We start from the raw sequence: 20,137 nt of genomic DNA on the forward strand, positions 1-20,137 counted from the left end.
TGAAGCCAGGGCGGGCGGGTCACCTCACTACTTGCTAGTCACACTAAAATTATAAAGGCGAAAGTTTGTATGTATGTAGGTATGTGTGTATGTGTGTGTGTGTATGTTTGTTACTCGTTCACGAAAAATTATTGGACGGATTTGCCTAAAATTTAGAATGGAGATAGATTATACCCTGGATTAACACATCATAGAGTTCCCACGGAATTATTAAAAAACTAACATCCACCCGAACGAAGTCGCGGGCATCAGCTAGTGAATGATAAACTTATTTATGAGTAGGTACTGCTGACAGGTAATACGTTGATTTCAATCTCACTCTGCACGCAAAGGACCATTAGTGCGACGCTTTTTGCGGGCTTCTCGTGGATAAAGCTAGCAAAAGCTGCTATTCTGATTAGTGCTTGGTTGCTTAGTAAGGTACCCATACGCTGACTCGTCACCTACTGCCCTTCAGAGCTCTTTTTAACAGGCTTCCGAAAAGGAGGAGGTCCTTAATTTTGCCCTATTTTCTGTACATAAAAAAACTTCCGAAGTTGCTGGCCTGATTAGCAAAATGTTTTAATCAATAGAGGAAGTTTGCATTTTTTTTAGTTCCAAGTTATTAATCCTGATGTTACACGGATACTGCCCAGTGCAATTCTTTGTTATCTATGGAACTGGAACTGTTGATGGTGAATAAATATTGTAGGTCTACCAATCAAAAACTTCGTGATAGGAAACCATAGGATTTAGGAACTATTGATTGTGAAATTATATTGTAGGTGCATAACATAGCCTTCATTATTGATCTCGAACTTCCAGCTTCTTGATGCTGCAAAGAGAAAGAATTTTTATTACCTAACGGCATCTGTATTTAGAACTTAAAAGTACTTCAATGTAAGTAGGTATATCGCAATCGTAAGATGAATAGGTATTATCGCTTAAGCCCGTGTTGTGTCAGAGTATGTTAGCCGTAGTGTTTGAGTAGGTACCTATGTGGTACATATTTACACAGTCGTTACGCGACTCCACGACTCAACACAAGGTCACCTGTAGATACATCATAACACGTTCCAAGACGCGAAATCTGTTTACTTTTCACCGTTTAAGTGGTTATTTGTTAGAGTGAAACTATTTAACTTGGGTTAGTCTTTTTTGTTTTAGAAGAACTGAGTATGAGTCAATTTTAGTTCCGTGGCGTGGCGTAGGTAACTGTATCATACGTAAACGACTGGGTAATTGTTTGCAAAATATCCCATAGTTGTTAAATTATTGTTCTGGCTATGAACAGTATTTAATAACACAAAATTAAAAAAAACCCCGACACAAAAACCTCTATAAGAAAACTAGAAAAGAGCTGATAACTTTCAAACTGCTTAATCGATTTTCTTCGATTATAGCTAAGAACACTCTCGATCAAGTCACCTTTCAAACAAAAAAAAACTAAATTAAAATCGGTTTCTTCGTTTAGGAGCTACGATGCCACAGACAGATACACAGATACACACGTCAAACTTATAATCTTTTTGGGTCGGAGGTTAAAAAATACTTCGTTCAGGCAAAAAAAAATCATCAAACCATTTCTTTTCCAGTTCCTATTAGAATGAGAACGGATTGGCCATAGTCTACCACGCTGCCCAAGTACGGATTGGGTAACTTCAAACACATTTACTTCACACACCTGAAAACATTATGGAGAACTCTCAAACATGTAGGTTTGCTCACGATGTTTTCCTTCATCGTTACAGCAAGTGATACTTAGTTGCTTAAAACGCAAACAACTCCGAAAAGTTAGAGGGATCAAATCCCGGACCCCCGGACTAGGAGGCCGGCTGCTTTAAAAAGATTTGGTTTACAAACATTAAACTATGCAAATTGAACTTTGTATCGTTATCTTTACCAGGTGGCCAGTGATGCGTTGAAATGCCCAGCACAGCGATCTACCAGGACGCGAAGTCCTTGACACCTACTGGTCCTACTTCTTATGATGAGGCATTGGCTACGGTATGTATATTGTGATATTTTGTTTTTACCTGCTTTTAGTTAATAAATCTATAATTTATAATTTATTCGAATAGATAACCGACCTTTAAACTTCCGCGAAGTTTCATTCCTTCGATAGTTAAAATCTACAGAAAAATATTTTATTCTTTTAGTTTTTATAGAACACATAATATCAGCTGAATTAATGCAAAAAAAAAAAAACTGATTAGATTAAAAATCCGCGTCATACTAAAATTTTCGAAGAATTAATTAATCAATGTAAAATAATTGCTTGTCAAGGATTTGGACGCTGCAGAAAAATTGTACATAGTTTATGTTTATTAATTTAGCTATTGGTGTAACTACATTTGGTGCGCTTTTAACATAGGTGTGCACTGTGCGTCATGCAGCTGTCGTCAGCTGCCGAAGCAACGCATGCAGTAGCGCATACATTAACGTATAGCGCGTGTTGCGTGTGCGTCACAAACGAGGGAGAGTGCGTGCATTATGGTGTGCATCACACAGTTTGATGAATGCTCTATTGCTAGCAAAATAAGGCATGTGCACAGGCATACGTCTGGGTAGTTAGCGCATGCGTGTAACGCAAATTGAAACATTAGTTCATCGTTATTATCAAACGATAGATGTCTCCTGCTAGGTGTATATGTCTCTTGTAGGGACTTCGACATGCCAACGTCTTGCTCCGTCTGATCCTAGCGGCCGCCTGTGACTCGTTTGATCTACCTACTACTGAGAGGTCTTCCAACCCTGTGCCTTACGGTACGAGGTTGCCTTTCTAGCACCTTGGTATCCCAATGTCTATCGGTTTTTTGATTTTGTTCCCTGTCCATTGCCACTTCACCTTCGCGACCTATTGAGCTACTTTGGTTCTCCTACAGATCTCATTTCGTATTTGATGAGTAGAGAAACTCCAAGCATAGCTCTCTCCATGCCCGCTGAGTGATTCTGACTCCTGAGTTTTTTATGAGACCCGATTCATACCACTAGCAACACACACTGTTCAAAGACTGGTCTTCAAGCACTGAGCTAATAAAGTTATACTTACTTAATATTTTACTTAATATCTAGGCATATTATGACTATAAAATGTATACAAAGACGAACGGCCTTTATAAATCAGTTGTGATTATGCATTATGTCACCACAGTATTCCAAGGTCACATTGCCAATATAGGTACGACCTCAATGGTCACTGTCGATTAAGAACTACAGGATGCGTCGCACAGAGATCCAATGAACCATGAAATTGTCTTGTGCCTAATATCTCTATTCGCGCTGATCTGATTAAATACGATGCTGAATTTATTTGCATAATAAAGGTAGGTAGCTGCCTTCAGATTTCAAATTTAATGTCTCGATTTAAAATTTCATACGTGCATTAGGCGACAACAAAATACAGTGTTTGATTATAGGTAGGTGCATCTAATGATTACAATAATTACAAAGACGTAAGCTTGGATATTTAATAGACATACTATGTAGATAATTATTATGTTAACATAATAATATACATATATGATCTAATCACTAAAAAGTTGCTATAGTAGATCCTGGTCTTCTTTGCAAATTAGACGATTTGAATAGTTTACAGTATAAAATATATTTCTGGTAGATTGCACCTACTTTGTGTCATCAATAACCAAGGTGCAGCCAAAAAATTCTTAGTTACAAAAAAACTATATTTAATGAGATTTAATATTTAAAGGTCAGGTATAAAGGTCAGTGGTTGCCATAGATCAGACAAACAAAAAAGAGACCGCGTGTATTTTTAGAGTCAATTATTAATTAATATTAACGATATTGATGCGATAAATAACCGATGTTGATGGGTTGTAAAATATCGTATGGCTCCGCAAAAACGTGCGGTTTATTGCGATCCATTTGCGGCAGCTACCAACGCGATTGATCGAGCGTGACGGACCTACTGTGGAGATGGTTTTTGCGTAATTTAATATGCATATTTAAAAAATTTTCAATACCCTAAATGATTGATTTTTAAAGCCTTTGTATTGGGTAAGATCAAAGAGTCAACCGGAATCATCATCATCATCAACTACCCATCGTCGGCTCATTTCTGAACACGGGTCTCCTCTCAAAATAAGAAGGGTTGGCCGTAGTCTACCACGCTGACGAAGTGCAAATTGGCAGAATTCACACACCTTTAAGAACATTATGGAGCTACAACTCTCAGGCACAGATACACACGTCAAACTTATAACACCCCTCTTTTTGGGTTGGGGTTAAAAATAGAGAAGTAAGTACTTATTATTTGTGTTCGTATAGGTAATATGCTAGGTAAATATTTCGTTATTGTGTTAGGTAAACATAGTGTCAGAAGTTGAGAAATAGATAAACATGTCCGATAATAATTGATTTTTAATCGCATTAATTTAGCACGCGAACACAGACGATTCGTAATTTTCAGGATTTACGAAAGGTTTCCGTTATTAGCAATAGTCGTGAGATTTTTATTGAAAGTTGCGCAATATGAACGTAGTTATTATAATAGTCGATCGTAGTTATTATATGAAGTGTGTAAACAACTTTTACGTCCGTTTTATGGCAAAACTTTGAAATAGCACCATACAATATAGAATGTGTATTCTTAGTCTAATATTTTGATATAGGTTCATTCTTGCATCATTGTATCATTAGGTATACATGTATAAATAGGTAATTTAGGTCAGAAAACTAGAGAATAAAATTTGTGCCTATTTATCTCGTTTATTATGGTGTTCCGACTCCCATGTAGTGTCATCTAATTTTTTCCTGGACAAACTTCCGCAGTTTAAACTTTGTACATCCGTGGAACCTAAGCCTTCTGGAACCTCCACTCTAAAATTTTAGCAGGTTTCTTATTCAAATAAAACAAAGTCACAAGCCAAAGTTCGTCTATGTAGTTAAGTATGTACCTACTTATTACTTCAATTTTTTTGTCGAGTAACAATTATTAACTAAAGCTATTTTCACCTGATTACCTTTGATGTCAAGAGATAGCATAAATAATTATCTAGTACATTCGTAATATTTCAGTCTATAAAATTTAGCAAGCCTACTTACTGCGACTGATACAAATCCAGGGCGAGTCGACTTTTAGGTACTAGTGCGTAATTTATAATTATGAAAATGCAGTTGACCAGCCCGAATTAGATAAAGCCCTCTACAATGGACGCATTCACGTTTTAAATTACTTATGTCAAAAAACAAAACTATCTTGTAATATCAAACATCTTGTAGAAAGTTGTACAATCGTCAAAATTTTCACAATTCCCGAGGCAGCCTTTCCACGGATCAAAGTAAGCGAACGGATTGCCCCATTGTGTGAATGGAAAATGTCCATAACAAGGCAAGCGGACGTGTACTACAATCCAACTGCATACAATAGCTAGTAGTTTGGTGCAGTTCTCAGCTTCTGACGCCCGGCCTCGCGGTTTATTATAAAATTAAACAAATTTCCATAAAACTCAATATCCAGTTTGAGATTACGTGCGAAATTTGTGTGACACAGGTGCTAGTGTAAACATAAACATTGGACTGTAAAGTGTAAAGTGTTTGTGTTGAAATCAAAAGTGCAGCAAGTATTTTAGTTTTCGTATGCCATTGAAAACGATTAGATTTACGAGCGATCATAAAAACTATAATATTTGTTTTGTTTAACGATTATTGATTGCGAATTGTGTATCAATGAAAAAAAAGACGTGTATTTGCGTGTTTGAATATAATCGCGTATATAACATATTATTTATAGGGCCTTGACTATTGTATGTTGTTTTATCAAGTACGAATACCTCGTCCAGTGTTACGCTACATTATTCTCACGATACGTCTACGTTGCTAATCGTTATCAGTCACGAAATTAGTCAACCGCGCATATTAATGGTCCTCCGTATTGCTGAATTGAATTGGACGACAATATTTATGTGCATTAGTGAATTGTTTCATAAGATTTACGAGTATAGATACGATAGAGATTTAAAAACGAGAGCCCAAAATACTTTGAGGAACGTTTAGATTTTTTTCAATAGGTTCGTAAACTGCAATACAATTTTTAATCATTATAATAATAACTAAAAACTTACTACAAATACTTGGATACTTATAATAATTATAACTTATAAGTATCCAAGTATAAGTATAGAAACTTTACCTATCGTGGTAGTTAGTAGTATGTTCATATTCACGACTTATTTTGACAGCTGTTTGTTTACTATTGTTTGCTAAATGACGAACACATTGCAAACACATGAATGACGTCACAACTGGAAAATTCAAAGAAAATCTTTATGGTTTTACTTGTAGACCGTTCCGTTCTGTGAGTTCTGTGACTAGTTTGTTGTGTAGGTAGAACGTTTCACCTAATAATGTAAATGAACTCATTTAGTCAGTTGTAAGTTTGGACGAGACGATCCCATAGCCGTCCGTTCGGGGTGAAAATCACGTTGCGTCTTCAACGATCTAGAATGGAAAGAATAAATACACCTATAGACATAATATTAGGTATAGGTAGGTATGTATCTAAAGTGAAGATTTAAAACTACGACACTTGGGTCATAACTAACACATTTGTAGAGCGCTCTCTCTTCTACTCTCGTACGGTTTGATTTTTTGTTTTAATCATCACAGAGCACGAATTTTATGCACCATGTAATATGAACATTCACGTCTTTGGTATAAAATCATTGCCAATAGGGTGCCAATAGGTAAGTATATCGCCATACAAGTGTCTTGCATATGCACCTGCTTTAAAAAAATGAAGATTACAAGATACATGTCTGTATGTGTGGTCCATAACAAGATTCCATTGAAACGTGCGTCAAACAACGTTAGAATTGCAATATAAAATCAATAAAAACAAATCAATTGTGTCTGATGAAATCATTATCAATACAATTAGTTAAGGTGTTACTGCGCATTGATCTCACGTAAGTATCTATCTCCATTAAGCAATTCCATTCACAGCAAACTACCTGCAGGGTTACCAATAGCTAAACGTTAAAGGCCGCAAAGGGCTCATATTTCATATTGGTAATGCGAATAAATTAACAGCATCGGGCGCGTTGTTAAAATGCGTGAGCAGAGTTTACGTAGGTAAATTATCATCTTGGTAAAATCTGTGTTAAGTGGTCTCGACATATTATCATAAGTGGCACATTAGGTACATGAAATAAATAAATTCATTTCATTTCAAATACTGAGCCTAGTGACGTTCTATACGGTTCGAGATCACTATTCCAGTACCTTGGGATCCCAACACTATCGATTTCTCGAATTATGAACCTTGGCCATTGCCACTTCAGCTTCACAACCGCAAGCTATGTCGATGTCTCTAGTTCTCCTACGGATTGCCCGCTGAGTGACTCTAAGCTTATTATGAGGCCCATCTTATTATCAAATCCATACCTATGTCATCACTGGTTAACATGCACTGTTCAAAGACTTTGATCTTCATCATTATATACTAACCTGCTGAACATAAAGTGTTCTTAGAATGCGAAGGGTTTAAACCATACTCCACCATACTGCCCACTAGTTGACATCTTTGTAAACTTTGGAGAACTCTCAGAAATACAGGTTTCCTCATGATATTTTCTTTCAACGTATTTAAACACACGTCTATAACTCCAAAAGCTAAGGTAATTGCCTGGAATCGAATCCCGGACCCCCCAAATACGATGTCAATGTTTGAACCACTAGCTAGGCTACACGATGATTTTTTTATACATTTTTATTTAATATATATACCTACTGAGAAACTATAATAAAGAAGCTAGGTGAATCTATTTGAACTATGTCTGTCGTTTTGATGTAGCAAAAAAAGCAATCAAATAACAAAAATAATCACGTGGAAAACCAAATCAAAATTTAATATCGATATGCCAAAACAATTTATTACCATAAAATCATAAGCAATATAAAAAAAAACCAAATAGGCACTCAGTCAAAGGCTTTAGCAATATGCCGAAAAGCTTTTTGTCATAATTTATCTTTATTACTTTGTTACGACAATAAATTTTATAAAACATGTATTTTATATGACGCCCCAAATTAAAGGTACTGTATCTATCTACGAGTAGATTCTAGACGCGAGACGACATACTTGACATTTAACTTTACATTGAGGCATTAGAGGCAAAGCTCCACACACTTTAAATTACCCTGTAATTAGGGGAAATCGCTGCACAATGACTATTTAAGAACACCATATCCACAATCTATGGTTCAACAGAAGAACCGCGTTTCCATTGTATATCCACGATACGGATTACCGTATCGTAGATTGTTGATTATAACACCATGGATTGCGGCTTCATACATAAAGCAAACTCAAAAAAAAAAAACTTCATCACGAACAAAATTTCATTGTATAGACTACTTACCTAATATTCGAAAATCAAGTGCAATAGTGAGATGATTGAAAAATATTAACTACCAAATAAAACACTTATCTATACACTTATTAACACTTGTTATTTATATGCGTAGTTGAAAATATCTGCAACGTGCTTAAATTAATACTTCAGGCTTAATATAATATGAGCCACACACTAATCCTTAACGGGTCGCGGAAGTCAGATGCTAATTTTGGTCCCACAACTGGTAGCCTCAGTCAAATTTGGATGAGAATATTTAACAGACCCCAGTTTGACATTGGAAATATTTAAAAGGAAGTACTAGTAAGCGCTCGTGTTTATAGCTCATAAAAATAGATTGTTAAACTGTGATAATACTACAGCTTTTCAAATATGGATCAGAATATTAAGCAGACCCTGGTACACAAATCTGTACAACTGACCATAAAAAGCTTATCAAGAACGTTAGCGTATTTGCGAGATTAAAAAAATGCCGAGGTCCTTACAATGCAAACGAACTCTAACAATATTTTAAGAATAGCCCGTTCACCTTGTTACTCCGTGGGAGCGCTATTTTATGTAAATTCCACAATCTACGTTAACTACCGCATTTCTAAATTGTGTATAGGCATTTAGCACGTTACTGCTATCTTGAAAGCTCTTTCTTTAATGACCCTTTGGATTTAATTACCAGCACAAGAGCTTAATTAGGTTTTTAAATAGTGACAAGTTACTAGAGTTAGATTTTTTCAACTGCTGTAGTTCTTTAGGTTGCTTTTTCATATTACTATCATAGTAGACCACTCCAAACTAATCTAAATCTATACAGGTTGTCTGCCTGTAAAGATTTAACTAATTGAACTAACATACTCGTACATAAATTTGAATTACATTAATGTAAAAGTACTTTCAAGAGTAAGAAATTAAAAATCAAATATCTTTTTCATTAGAGTCAATGGCTTTAGTATCCAAGGTCGTAATTTAATACTGACATGCATCTCAATTATTTATTTCCAAAATATTTTTCGATAACACGTAACACGAGCCTGTAATGTAATCGATCCGATTTAACTTTATAAAAACTGACAGACAGTCAAAATATTAAATAATTTAACTTTTAAACATAATACGACGCGTCGTATCAAAATTCCGCAAAGTATTCAATTTCTGCATACAATGTAGGTACTTTACTGTAAATGAAAATATAAATACTGTCCTTAGATGCGTATTGAGTATAGATAGGTACGGGGGAGCCTTGTTATAATAATTGTAACCCAACTAGATAATGCCCGCGACTTTGTCCGCGTAGATTTAGGTTTTCAAAAATCATGCAAGAATATGCTATTTTTCTGGATAAAACTTATATCAGTCCCCGGGACGTAAGCTAACTCTGTTCTCATTTGAATCGGTTAAATGGATAGGTCGTGAAAAGCTAGCAGACAGACAGACATATTGTCGCATTTATAATAGGTATTAGTAAAGAGGTGTGGATATTATGTTTTATTTAAGCCTCAATAGCTCAACGGTTATAGGAGCGGACTGAAATCCGAAAGGTCGGCGGTTCAAACCCCACCCGTTGCACTATTGTCGTACCCACTCCTAGCACAAGCTTTACGCTTAGTTGGAGGGGAAAGGGGAATGTTAGTCATGATTCAAATGGCTAATATTCTTTTTAAAAAAAATGTTATTATGTTATTTACAGCATATTAGGCATGTGTAGTTTAAGATAAAGCTTGTGAAAGCCGCGGATGAAGTCAGGTTTCTTTAAGGTCGTAGACCGTATTTTTACTAGTTTTAATAAACATACTTATCGCGTAATTTTAGCGATGTTTTGATACTTTGATACGCAAAGTTTTAAGTAAGCGATAGTAGATGGACCGCGATCCCGATTTTTTATTCACTGTAGGCACACGCTTGACCACATGATTGCATTTAATGTAACCCTTGGAATAAAACCCCAGATGTAACCATTATTCGTATGAAAATAACTTATTATTTACGTATTGCATCATAGGCTTGCGCTTGACCACAATCATGCTTGAAAAAACAGTGAAGAAGTTTAGGTTAGAGCGCACTTGCCTAGAAAATGCCTAACTATTCACTCTTGCTTTGAACTATACGGCTATACCGCGGCCACGCATTGCCTTGACGCTAAGATCGCTTTTCAGCTAGATTCACAGCATAGACATATTATATGTGAGTTGAGCTCAATCAAGCACGGCTATCAAAAACAAGCAACATAATCCATAACTATACCAATACTAGGGCTATCTACTCATGTGCCAATACCACAGATAAGAGATAATAATGCGCAGGACTTCAATTGCTTTTATACATGGCATAATATTGTATATCAAATCTTTGAAAAGAGCTACAGCCGAGTTTCTTGCTGGTTCTTCTCGGTAGGAAAGGCATTCCGAACCAGTGGTAGATGCTTTTGACGATTCAAAAGAACTTGTAAAAGTGTAATTGAATAAAAATATTTTGAATTTGAATTTATGAATAATTGACCAATCATTTGGGTTTGTTGATATATGACGGTATAACCAGCTTGTCCGCAAACATCAAGGGCATCATCTCACTATTTATGTATTTTAGCTCTTAGGCCTAAACCACCTAATTGAAATCAGGCAACCGCACAAAGCATAAAAACTAAACATAAAAAACATAAAAACTAGGTAAGTACTTACCTGTAGAAGGACACAGCTTAATAAATCCACCCGGACAGATAAAATTTAGTTTTCATGCAATTTTACTCAAACGCAATATCAGTTTAACAAATAACTTTCATCTGTTTTTCAAGCTGAAACCATTTGCAAACTGAGTTTTCAGGATAAATGCATACCTACATACGAGTAGTATTTTGTATTCCCCGTTCTATCGAACAGTATTGCTACTATCTGCTGATTTTCTTTAGTTTACCGTGAGAGTCTCAAATTATGAATCACACATTCATATAAGTAGAAAGATTGTAAATAAGCGAAGGCTAACTGGCTAAGCTGGCAGGGCTGACGATGTCATCAAAACAATCGAGCTGAATAAGAAATCAGCATACATTAACATTACTTTACATAAAATAAGTAAACAGATGTGCATAAGTAGCTAATACCAGGTAAAATACTGTTTATCTAGAAGCCTACAAGTTGTACCAGAATATATATTTTATCTTTGAGGAAATGTTAACAAACAATAACTTTTTTCAGGATGCTCGTAGTGCTTCAAATATGTAGTATAGAAGCAGGCGTTATTTTGCGGAAGACCATGATATACAAGGAACCAAAAGCTTAATTTGTTATGATCCGTCAAACCAAAGAAATCTGTATGGTGCAACATGCAGCATGCGACATGCACCGCCCGCCCTCCCACTGATAAACATGCAGGAAAAGCCAGCCACCAAGCAAACCACACGCACCACCACCACGCAGCACCACACAAATGACACATTGAGTGGTGTTGGGATTTGTGTGGTGCTGCGTGGTGGTGGTGCATGTGGCTTGCTTGGTGGCTTTAATTAATTATCGGTGTATGCTCGGCGCTAAAAATCTGTAATTTTGTATGGTACACCTAATGTAGTAGGTACGTATCTATCTACTCTTACAATATATCATACAAGGTGCGAAATATTAGATCGTACAAAGGATGACCACATGGTGACATTGCGGTCATCCTTTGCATACAGTCTACTTCCTGAGTATTTTCCGGTCCCAGGTGAATCTTCAAGTGTAAATGCGGTTTACGTCTGCCCTCATAAACTTTCAGAATATTTCTTTATAAATGTAACTTTGAGATAATGCAATAATACCTACCATGGAGGTGGCCATAGGAACTTCTCAACTTACTTAACTCTGTCGTGTTTGGCTTTTATTTAGTACTTATTATATTATAGCTTCATTAAAAACTTGTTTTTAAAGAGGTTTTTTAATTGAGGATATATTGAGCCTTCTATGATGCTGTATGATGAATTGAATAAGCAATTACATCTAGTTATTGCAAGGTTTATAAGTTATACCTAACACTGATAAATATAGCATATATAAGTATTTTATTATCAACAAATTCCTTATGAATATGTTATATTATTATCAACCTACATGAATACCACCACGAGTCGCATATTATTATAATTTGAAATTGATTATTTACATAATAAGTATATCTATTATAATAATGCCTACTAGTTGTAGGTAGGTACTTATAGTACCTAGTCTATTTAGCTAAGACTATATAGCTCATGAGACCCATATCGGAGCATGTATGTTTGAAATAATTTATACCTAATAAGTAATTAATTAATCTACATGACAATTACAACCGAAATACATTCATATTTTCAGTTTACACACGACAATTTTAAACAAGTGTAAATTAAATAACACCCCCGACAAGTGAAGGTTACAGTAATATCTAGAAAAGAGCTGATAACTTTCAAACGGCTGATCCGATTTTCTTGAATTATGGCTAAGAACACTCTCGATCAAGCCACCTTTCAAACAAAAAAAACTAAATTAAAATCGGTTCATTAGTTTAGGAGCTACGATACCACAGACAGATACACAGATACACAGATACACACATACACACGTCAAACTTATAACACAGCTCTTTTTTGGTCGGGGGTTAATAACGAACTCACTGGAGCGCAATGCTAAGTAGGTACATAGGCAGGTACCTACTTACTGTGTTTTTATACTGTAGGAGATTTTGGGTTTGATTGTGTCTGGTCTGGTCTAGTGAGAGACTTTGGGCCGTGGCTAGTTAACGCCCTACCGGTGAAAAGGTACCGCCAGGCAATTTAGCGTCTCGGTACGATATTGCGTAGAGACCGATTAGGAGTATGAGTTTTGTGATGGGTTGAACATAACTGCCCTATGACCCATGCAGGTTAGCCCGCTTCTATCTTAAACTGCATCTGCCTAAGATCGCAGTAAAGGATTTACCTACTTCTACGGGAATAACGAAAATTACGTCGACAATCTTCAGAATAATACCTAAGTAGGTACCTATAGCGTATAGGCTTTAGTCTAATCTTATACCTCACTCATCGAGCTCTGTTGCATAAGAAATATTTCACTGGCTTTCTGCCCTAGTATTTAACTGCAATCGTCCCAAAAATGTAGCTTCTAATTAGTGAGAAATATCTACGCTACTTGTTCGCTCGGTGCACTAACCGTTTCCGCCAAGACCATGACTCTTGAAGTCCGCATTCCTATGATTTGTCATGTATATTTTATTACCACTATTACATAAATGAGTTTTTAGCTAATCTATTATATCACTTCGTCATCCGCCGAACGTCCTTGCGGTAAGGGTCAGCCACTGGTCGGTCGATGGACCACTTTACAAATACTCTCGCTTTTAAATGCTTGTTACAGGTGGGCTCGGTGGACTTGTGAACGTTGTTATGCAATGTAGGTCGATTTTGTTTAGATTTCAATATCTTGTAAGGCTTTTGTATTCAATACACTTATTACTAATTCCGCGACTTCGTCCGCGTATATTTAGGTACGTTTTTTGGGTTCCGTACATCAAAATGAAAAACGGAACCCTTATAGGATCACTTTGTTGTCTGTCTGTCTGTCTGTCCGTCCGTCCGTCCGTCCGTCGTGTCTGTCAAGAAACCTATAGGGTACTTCCCGTTAACCTATATTCATGAAATTTGGCAGGTAGGTAAGTATTATAGCACAAGTACAGGAATAAATCTGAAAACCGCGAATTAATTGTGGTTACATCATTTAAAAAAATATTAAAATGTGTTTCAATTTTCAAAGTAAGATAACTATACCAAGTGGTATCATATGAAAGGGCTTTACCTGTACATTCTAAAACAGATTTTTATTTATTTTTATATATAAATAATAGTTTTTGATTTATTGTGCAAAATGTTGGAAAATATACTAAGACTATGACTATGACTACGGAACCCTCAGTGCGCGAGTCTGATTCGCACTTGGCTGGGGTTTTTAACCGTTAAGATATCTCGAAATCCTTCCTTAGCTCATCTCTTGGGTACTCAAGGAATATGTCCGACAAATCTCTAGATCCTCCGGTGTAGATTGTGCATTGTCTGTCGATAATCTCAATCACAGTATTGTTTTATACATATAACGTATCTACCTATATATAGGAAGTTCCTTGTCTCTTCTTGCCATAAAAGTTATAGGCGCGTAACTAGCGACAGTCCCAGACTAAACTAGACTGATAGTAATATGAGATACTTACTAAATTACTCTAGTCTGTAAGGAGAGAGCAGTGATGCCTGCAACTTATTTTAGACATCAGAAGCTCAATCTAGTTTTGGCTGTAATTTTATCATAACAATAAAAGATTTATTTATTTATTAAAATAACTCAATTTTTTTAAAGATATAACCAAAGACATTTAATATTACTGTACAATGACTTTGCGAAATTTTATGGCTGTGCTGTAATAACAAGATAAGCTACTTATATGATTACCTAATAGAGAATCTACTATAATAGAAATATATCGACTCTACAGTCCAAATTCATTCAGTTTTGTAAACTGAATGAACGAAATTGAAATTGCTAACTTGTAACATCAGCATAAATTTATACTTTCCTGTATTTATTTTCTAGTTTTATAATCGTTATTCGATTGTTTATTTTTATCGAGTCTATTATTTTTGCTTTGAAATATTCTTATTATATCAAACAGTTTTGCTATATTTCGATTAACCTTTCTCGTCAAAGTCAAGGTGTATACCTAATTTAGCTTCTTGTGTCTACAATTTGGCAATCATCTAGCTCCTTATTTGGCTTGACCTTTCAAAACAAGAGCCTATAAATGAGTTTATTGCGACATGAATGTTTGCATTAGGCATAACAAGTGTAAATTAAAAATTTATAACACCCCCGACAAGTGAAGGTTACAGTAACTAGAAAAGAGCTGATAACTTTCAAACGGCTGAACCGATTTTCTTGAATAATTATAGCTAAGGACACTCTCGATCAAGCCACCTTTCAAACAAAAAAAAAAAATTAAATTAAAATCGGTTCATTAGTTTAGGAGCTACGATGCCACAGACAGATACACAGATACACACGTCAAACTTATAACACCCTTCTTTTTGGGTCGGGGGTTAATAAAAAATGCTAACCGTTCATATCCATCCGTTTTTAAAATTTTTGTCTGTCTGTCTGTGTGTCTACTGTCTGTCTGTTTAAAAAGGTTAATCTTCGAAACAGCTGAACCGATTTTGACGGGATTTTCACAGACAAGTAGAGGCTTGGCCAGGGAGTAACATAGGCTACTTTTTTAACCAACTTTCAAAAGGGAGTTGTGTTTTTCTACCTATGTACACCGAAATCTCCGAGATTTCTGGACCGATTTGCGTAAATTTTTTTAATCAATAGAGGAACTTTGTGACATTGTGTTTCATAAAAAAATTGGATTCCAACTCCTCAATCCTGATGCTGCAGGGGATCTCACCATCAATACTGATGGGATTTAGAAACTGTCAGTTATTAATTGATTGATATTGAAGGTATCTGTACCAAGTAAAGGCTTTGTCGTTGACCTCGAGGACCCAACTCCTCAACCCTGATGCTGTAAGGAATTGCATTCCTAAATCCTGGTGATCCATCGGGATTTTTAAAGGACATCCGTTTAAATGTTTTTATGTGGTACAGAAACACGTTGCATCCCGGGGACGGGCTATTACGGATAGGCTACTTTTGTCCTGGGAAATCAAAAGTTTTCACGGGATTTTTAAAAACCTAAATCCACGCGGGCGAAGCCGCGGGCATCGTCTAGTTATAAATAAAAATCTATTCATACTTACTTTTAATATTACAAAGAACACTAGAAAATATTTGATATGATCACATACGACTTGGGCACTCGGATAACATTTTATCTGAGAGTGTAAATCATGTATGTTAATAATCTTGGCTTGAAATTTAGATTTATAGCACTTTGCTTATTGGATCTCATTTATCCTTTAAACAAAAAGTGAAGATTTTTAATCTGAACACTGATTTTTGGTGTACCTACTCGTATTATACCTATTTAGATGCTTAAATAGTTGTTTCGTGTGTAATCTTCTAATTGATTGAGCCTTGGTCTTCTTTCCAAGGCTTACTTAGACTAAAACCCAACACGCTTACTCATAAAATTAACTTGCCGATATGTAGTAGGTGTTACTATTGAGAAATTGAATTTAAAGCTCTTTGTTACCAAAAACTTCTTGAGCAACCTATCATGAAAGGTGTATAATTAATTATTATTTATTGTTTACTAAACAGCCTCTCCACTAAATAGCCTAGAACAAGATAGCTTGATAAACTGCATTGTATTCGACAAGGAGTTCCAAATTAGTGACCATCTCAGTATATAAATACCATCAAAGCCTTAAGATATAATATAAATAGCATGACGAAAATAAACCTTATGACACACATCTTAAGTACCGTTTTGCTGTCAAATATTCTATGAGTTATGCATGTAGGTGAACTGTATCTATTACCTTTTACAACCATCATAGCCCTAAGGTATATTCAAAACAATTTACGCTAAAATGTACTGTATTATTATCATTCAGAAGTGCTATAATTATTTAAAACATTAATAACATCTATGCGCGTGCGGTGGACCTGAATTAATCTCTTGGCTAAAACTCATTGTTTCAAAGTCATGCCTCCGATATTGATTCCAATTTTAGCCGTAAGCGAAATGTGGAGTTGAAGGCTCTTTGTAACCATAAAGTACAGGTTAATTATTAATTGCACAATCTTCAATCACTGTAAGTAAATTATTATTACATTAGTGATCAGATACTTGCTCCATATGTTGTAAATATATTTCTCTATATTTCCAACTCAACTGTTGTGGAAATCTGATAGAAAACTAATCCCATACCGGCTATAACAAGCAAGCCGACAAAAGTTTTAAACAGATGAACTCACAAACATGCTAGTCTAAGTAATCACAGTAGTGCAACCTGTGTCAAAATATTTCTGGAAGTATTTCCACCCTTCGTGACGGGTTGCGGAAATCTGATGACGCATCCAATACCAGCTAGAATAATAAGCAGGCTGACAGAAGAATATATAGGTAGAGGGACATACAAACACCTTTGTTGTACCTATTTGTTTTCTTTTACAACCTCTCCCAATGCCCAAGATCACTGGTACATAGTATCTTTTATGTGTAGCATAGTAGGTGCTTAGCATTAGTGCTTCCTTGTCCACTTAATTTTTTTCTTTCTAATTGTTACAAATTTTTTGAAACGAATAAAAAACACGCTAGTGTTTAAATTAAACGAATTTCGATTAAAACGGTTGAAGAATGCATATTTTAACAAATAACCGGATGCAATGATTGTGCAGTGAGGATAAGGTTAATTTGATCCAATAACGAACCTTATAATTATAGCTATGTATGCACTATGCAGGTATGTATATTAAGACTAGTAACTATTGTACTAAAAATATTTCTGCGCATTAAAAAGGACACAAGTACTTAGACGTGACTTGAGGGATGGCGCTTCCAACATCAATGACGAGACCTATGACTTTTCCGGCTGAAAATATTTCAAGAAACGGTTACTTAAAAATTTTTTGCTGCTTTAATATACAGTTTGTCTACCTACAGATAAATAGTTAATACAAGTTAGTCCAGCGAAGACTGAAGGTCAGGAGATATGTTTAGGTTAGGTCGAAGGACGATCCGGACTATGCCCACGGTGCGGTGGTAGGTTCTCTATATGCATGGTGGTGGCCACTTTTTCAGGCAAAAATGCTGATCTGTTTCATAGAGACCATAACAAAGTGGAAGCTCTCGAAAATGTTGATCTGTTCAATATGAGCCGTGACCCAATTGATGGGAACAATGCGTATTGACACGGTGCATCGCCAATAACAATCGCGGTGTGTCGGCCTCGGCGCGTCGCGCTGCGTTGGCCGCTGCAAGGGCGCGGCCGACCGCACGTGGGTGAAGCTTCAGCGACTCCTGTAATACCAATGTCTATTTGAGATCTATAGTGATTTAATTATGGTTAATAGTTTCCGGTCTTTAAGAGGGGTCTCTCCGTCACTCGCTCCATACAAACGTAGTTCCAATTTTATTTGAATATTAAGCAACCAAAGTCCATGAAATTTTGCAGACATATTCTAGAAACCAATATCTATGCCTGTGGTTTTCCAGATTTCTGTTAAAATATTCGGTTTCAAAGTTACGCGGTCTTAAAAATTCACATACAAATCTTTGAGCCCCTGAAATTTTAAAACTACACATTTGTAGAAAAATCTAAAACACCACAGGCACAGATATTAATTTCTAGAATATGTTTGCAAAGTTTCATGGACTTTGGTTGCTTGGTATTCAAATGAAATTGGAACTACGATTGTATGGAGTAAGTGACGGAGAGAGCCCTGTTAAGGAGTCCATATTGTGATCACTCATCACTGATGACAAACGGAGCCAACATTGTAACCATATATTATGTAGTTACAAAAAAAGAAAATTCAGTGTTACTCAGCGGATACAGAGGTATGGAGTTTCTCTACGTACCTAATACACACAAAATTGCTCATTTATTTCAAACTAGCTGTTGTCCGCGACTGCGTCCGCATGGATTTATGTTCGTGAAAATCCCGTGGAAACTCTTTGATTTTCCGAGGTTATAAGTCGTCACTCTCCAGGTCTTTTAATCCATGCAAAAAAAAAACACGTCAATCCGTTGCTACGTAATTGATGGACAAACCAAACAAATATACTTTAATTATACGCATATATTTATACGCAGTTATAATATGTGTAGTGATTAGGCTGTGGCCGTTGTCATTGAGCTGTCAAAGTTACGGTGAGGTGTTTAATATGAAGCGAGGTGCTCGTTCAGTAGGTACGGTCGTGCGATCCCACCGGAAACCGCCACTACGTGGAATACTCAGCGCGAAATGTGGACAGGGATGCGAGAGGCATAAGAAACATCGCCATAGAATTAGTTAGGAGCTGAAAGTTATCCTACGAGTACGTCAAATATGTAGCCAGCTACATTTTATGACAAAACATTATCCACATACTGACAGGCATCATACAATCAAGCGATTAGGATTAGAAGAAAATTAAAAGAAAATAAGCAATGAGACACGAAAAACATACCTAAGCGGCGCGGTGCACCACTTCGACAGACAGAAAAAGATAGCTTATGCGATAGAAATAGACCTATTTATTAAATAAGACGCAGCGCTGGGCGAACTAAAGCCTAAAGTACCCTTTCTTGAGTCGTAACAAGATTCGCTATTTATTTTCTTTAACGTCTTTCCCGAATGATTCTTCTGCTCCTGTTAAGTACTACTAAGTTAGTCGTCGTACATAATATATTCATAGTAGTTCTCCTCAAAATTCGCGCGTATCTGCGACAATCGCGTAATCGCGTTTACTAAATGTAATAGTGTATTGATTGCAAATCATCAGATTTGCGTGAATTTTCGTCGTACAATCCTGCATTCAAGCATGTTATGTGAATACTTAACTGCTCACGTTCACCAATATTAGCCGTTACTTATGAAAACTTGCGACGCGAACGTACGGACGACTCTATAGTTAGCACGGTGGTTGCAAATAGGCGTTGTACCTATGTATTCGGACAGCACTGAAGCGGTCGAAAGTTCTTTGCATAAACTGTTGAAAAATAAACTTAGTCAGTTCCAATTAATAAATATGATTTTACGTGCAAATTTTGTATTTATCGGAAAAGTCACAATCGGCAACCCTACGATTGATACGTTGCCAAAAGAAAATTATAATCCACGTGCCCTGTTAATTGTATTGCAGTTTAC

General features: G+C 36.1%; 1 protein-coding gene across 5 annotated transcripts in view; it reads left to right on the top strand.

Annotated features, from left to right (window-relative positions):
- The window catches only part of LOC123872588, a 111,433-nt gene that overhangs the window by 14,248 nt on the left and 77,048 nt on the right, over positions 1 to 20,137 (top strand). For 2 of the 5 annotated variants that reach the window (XM_045916947.1, XM_045916948.1), the window contains exon 1: positions 5,367 to 5,564. Coding sequence is in view for 1 of the 5 variants with exons in the window: in XM_045916951.1 (XP_045772907.1) it covers positions 1,906 to 1,986 (81 nt within the window). In the remaining 4 variants the exon portion in view is untranslated. Of the gene's footprint in view, positions 1 to 1,885; positions 1,987 to 5,366; positions 5,579 to 20,137 lie in introns of those variants that run through there. The other 3 variants (XM_045916951.1, XM_045916946.1, XM_045916950.1) reach the window with 3 other exon arrangements.

This window comes from Maniola jurtina, chromosome 15 (assembly GCF_905333055.1).
Source record: "Maniola jurtina chromosome 15, ilManJurt1.1, whole genome shotgun sequence".
NCBI lineage: Eukaryota > Metazoa > Arthropoda > Insecta > Lepidoptera > Nymphalidae > Maniola > Maniola jurtina.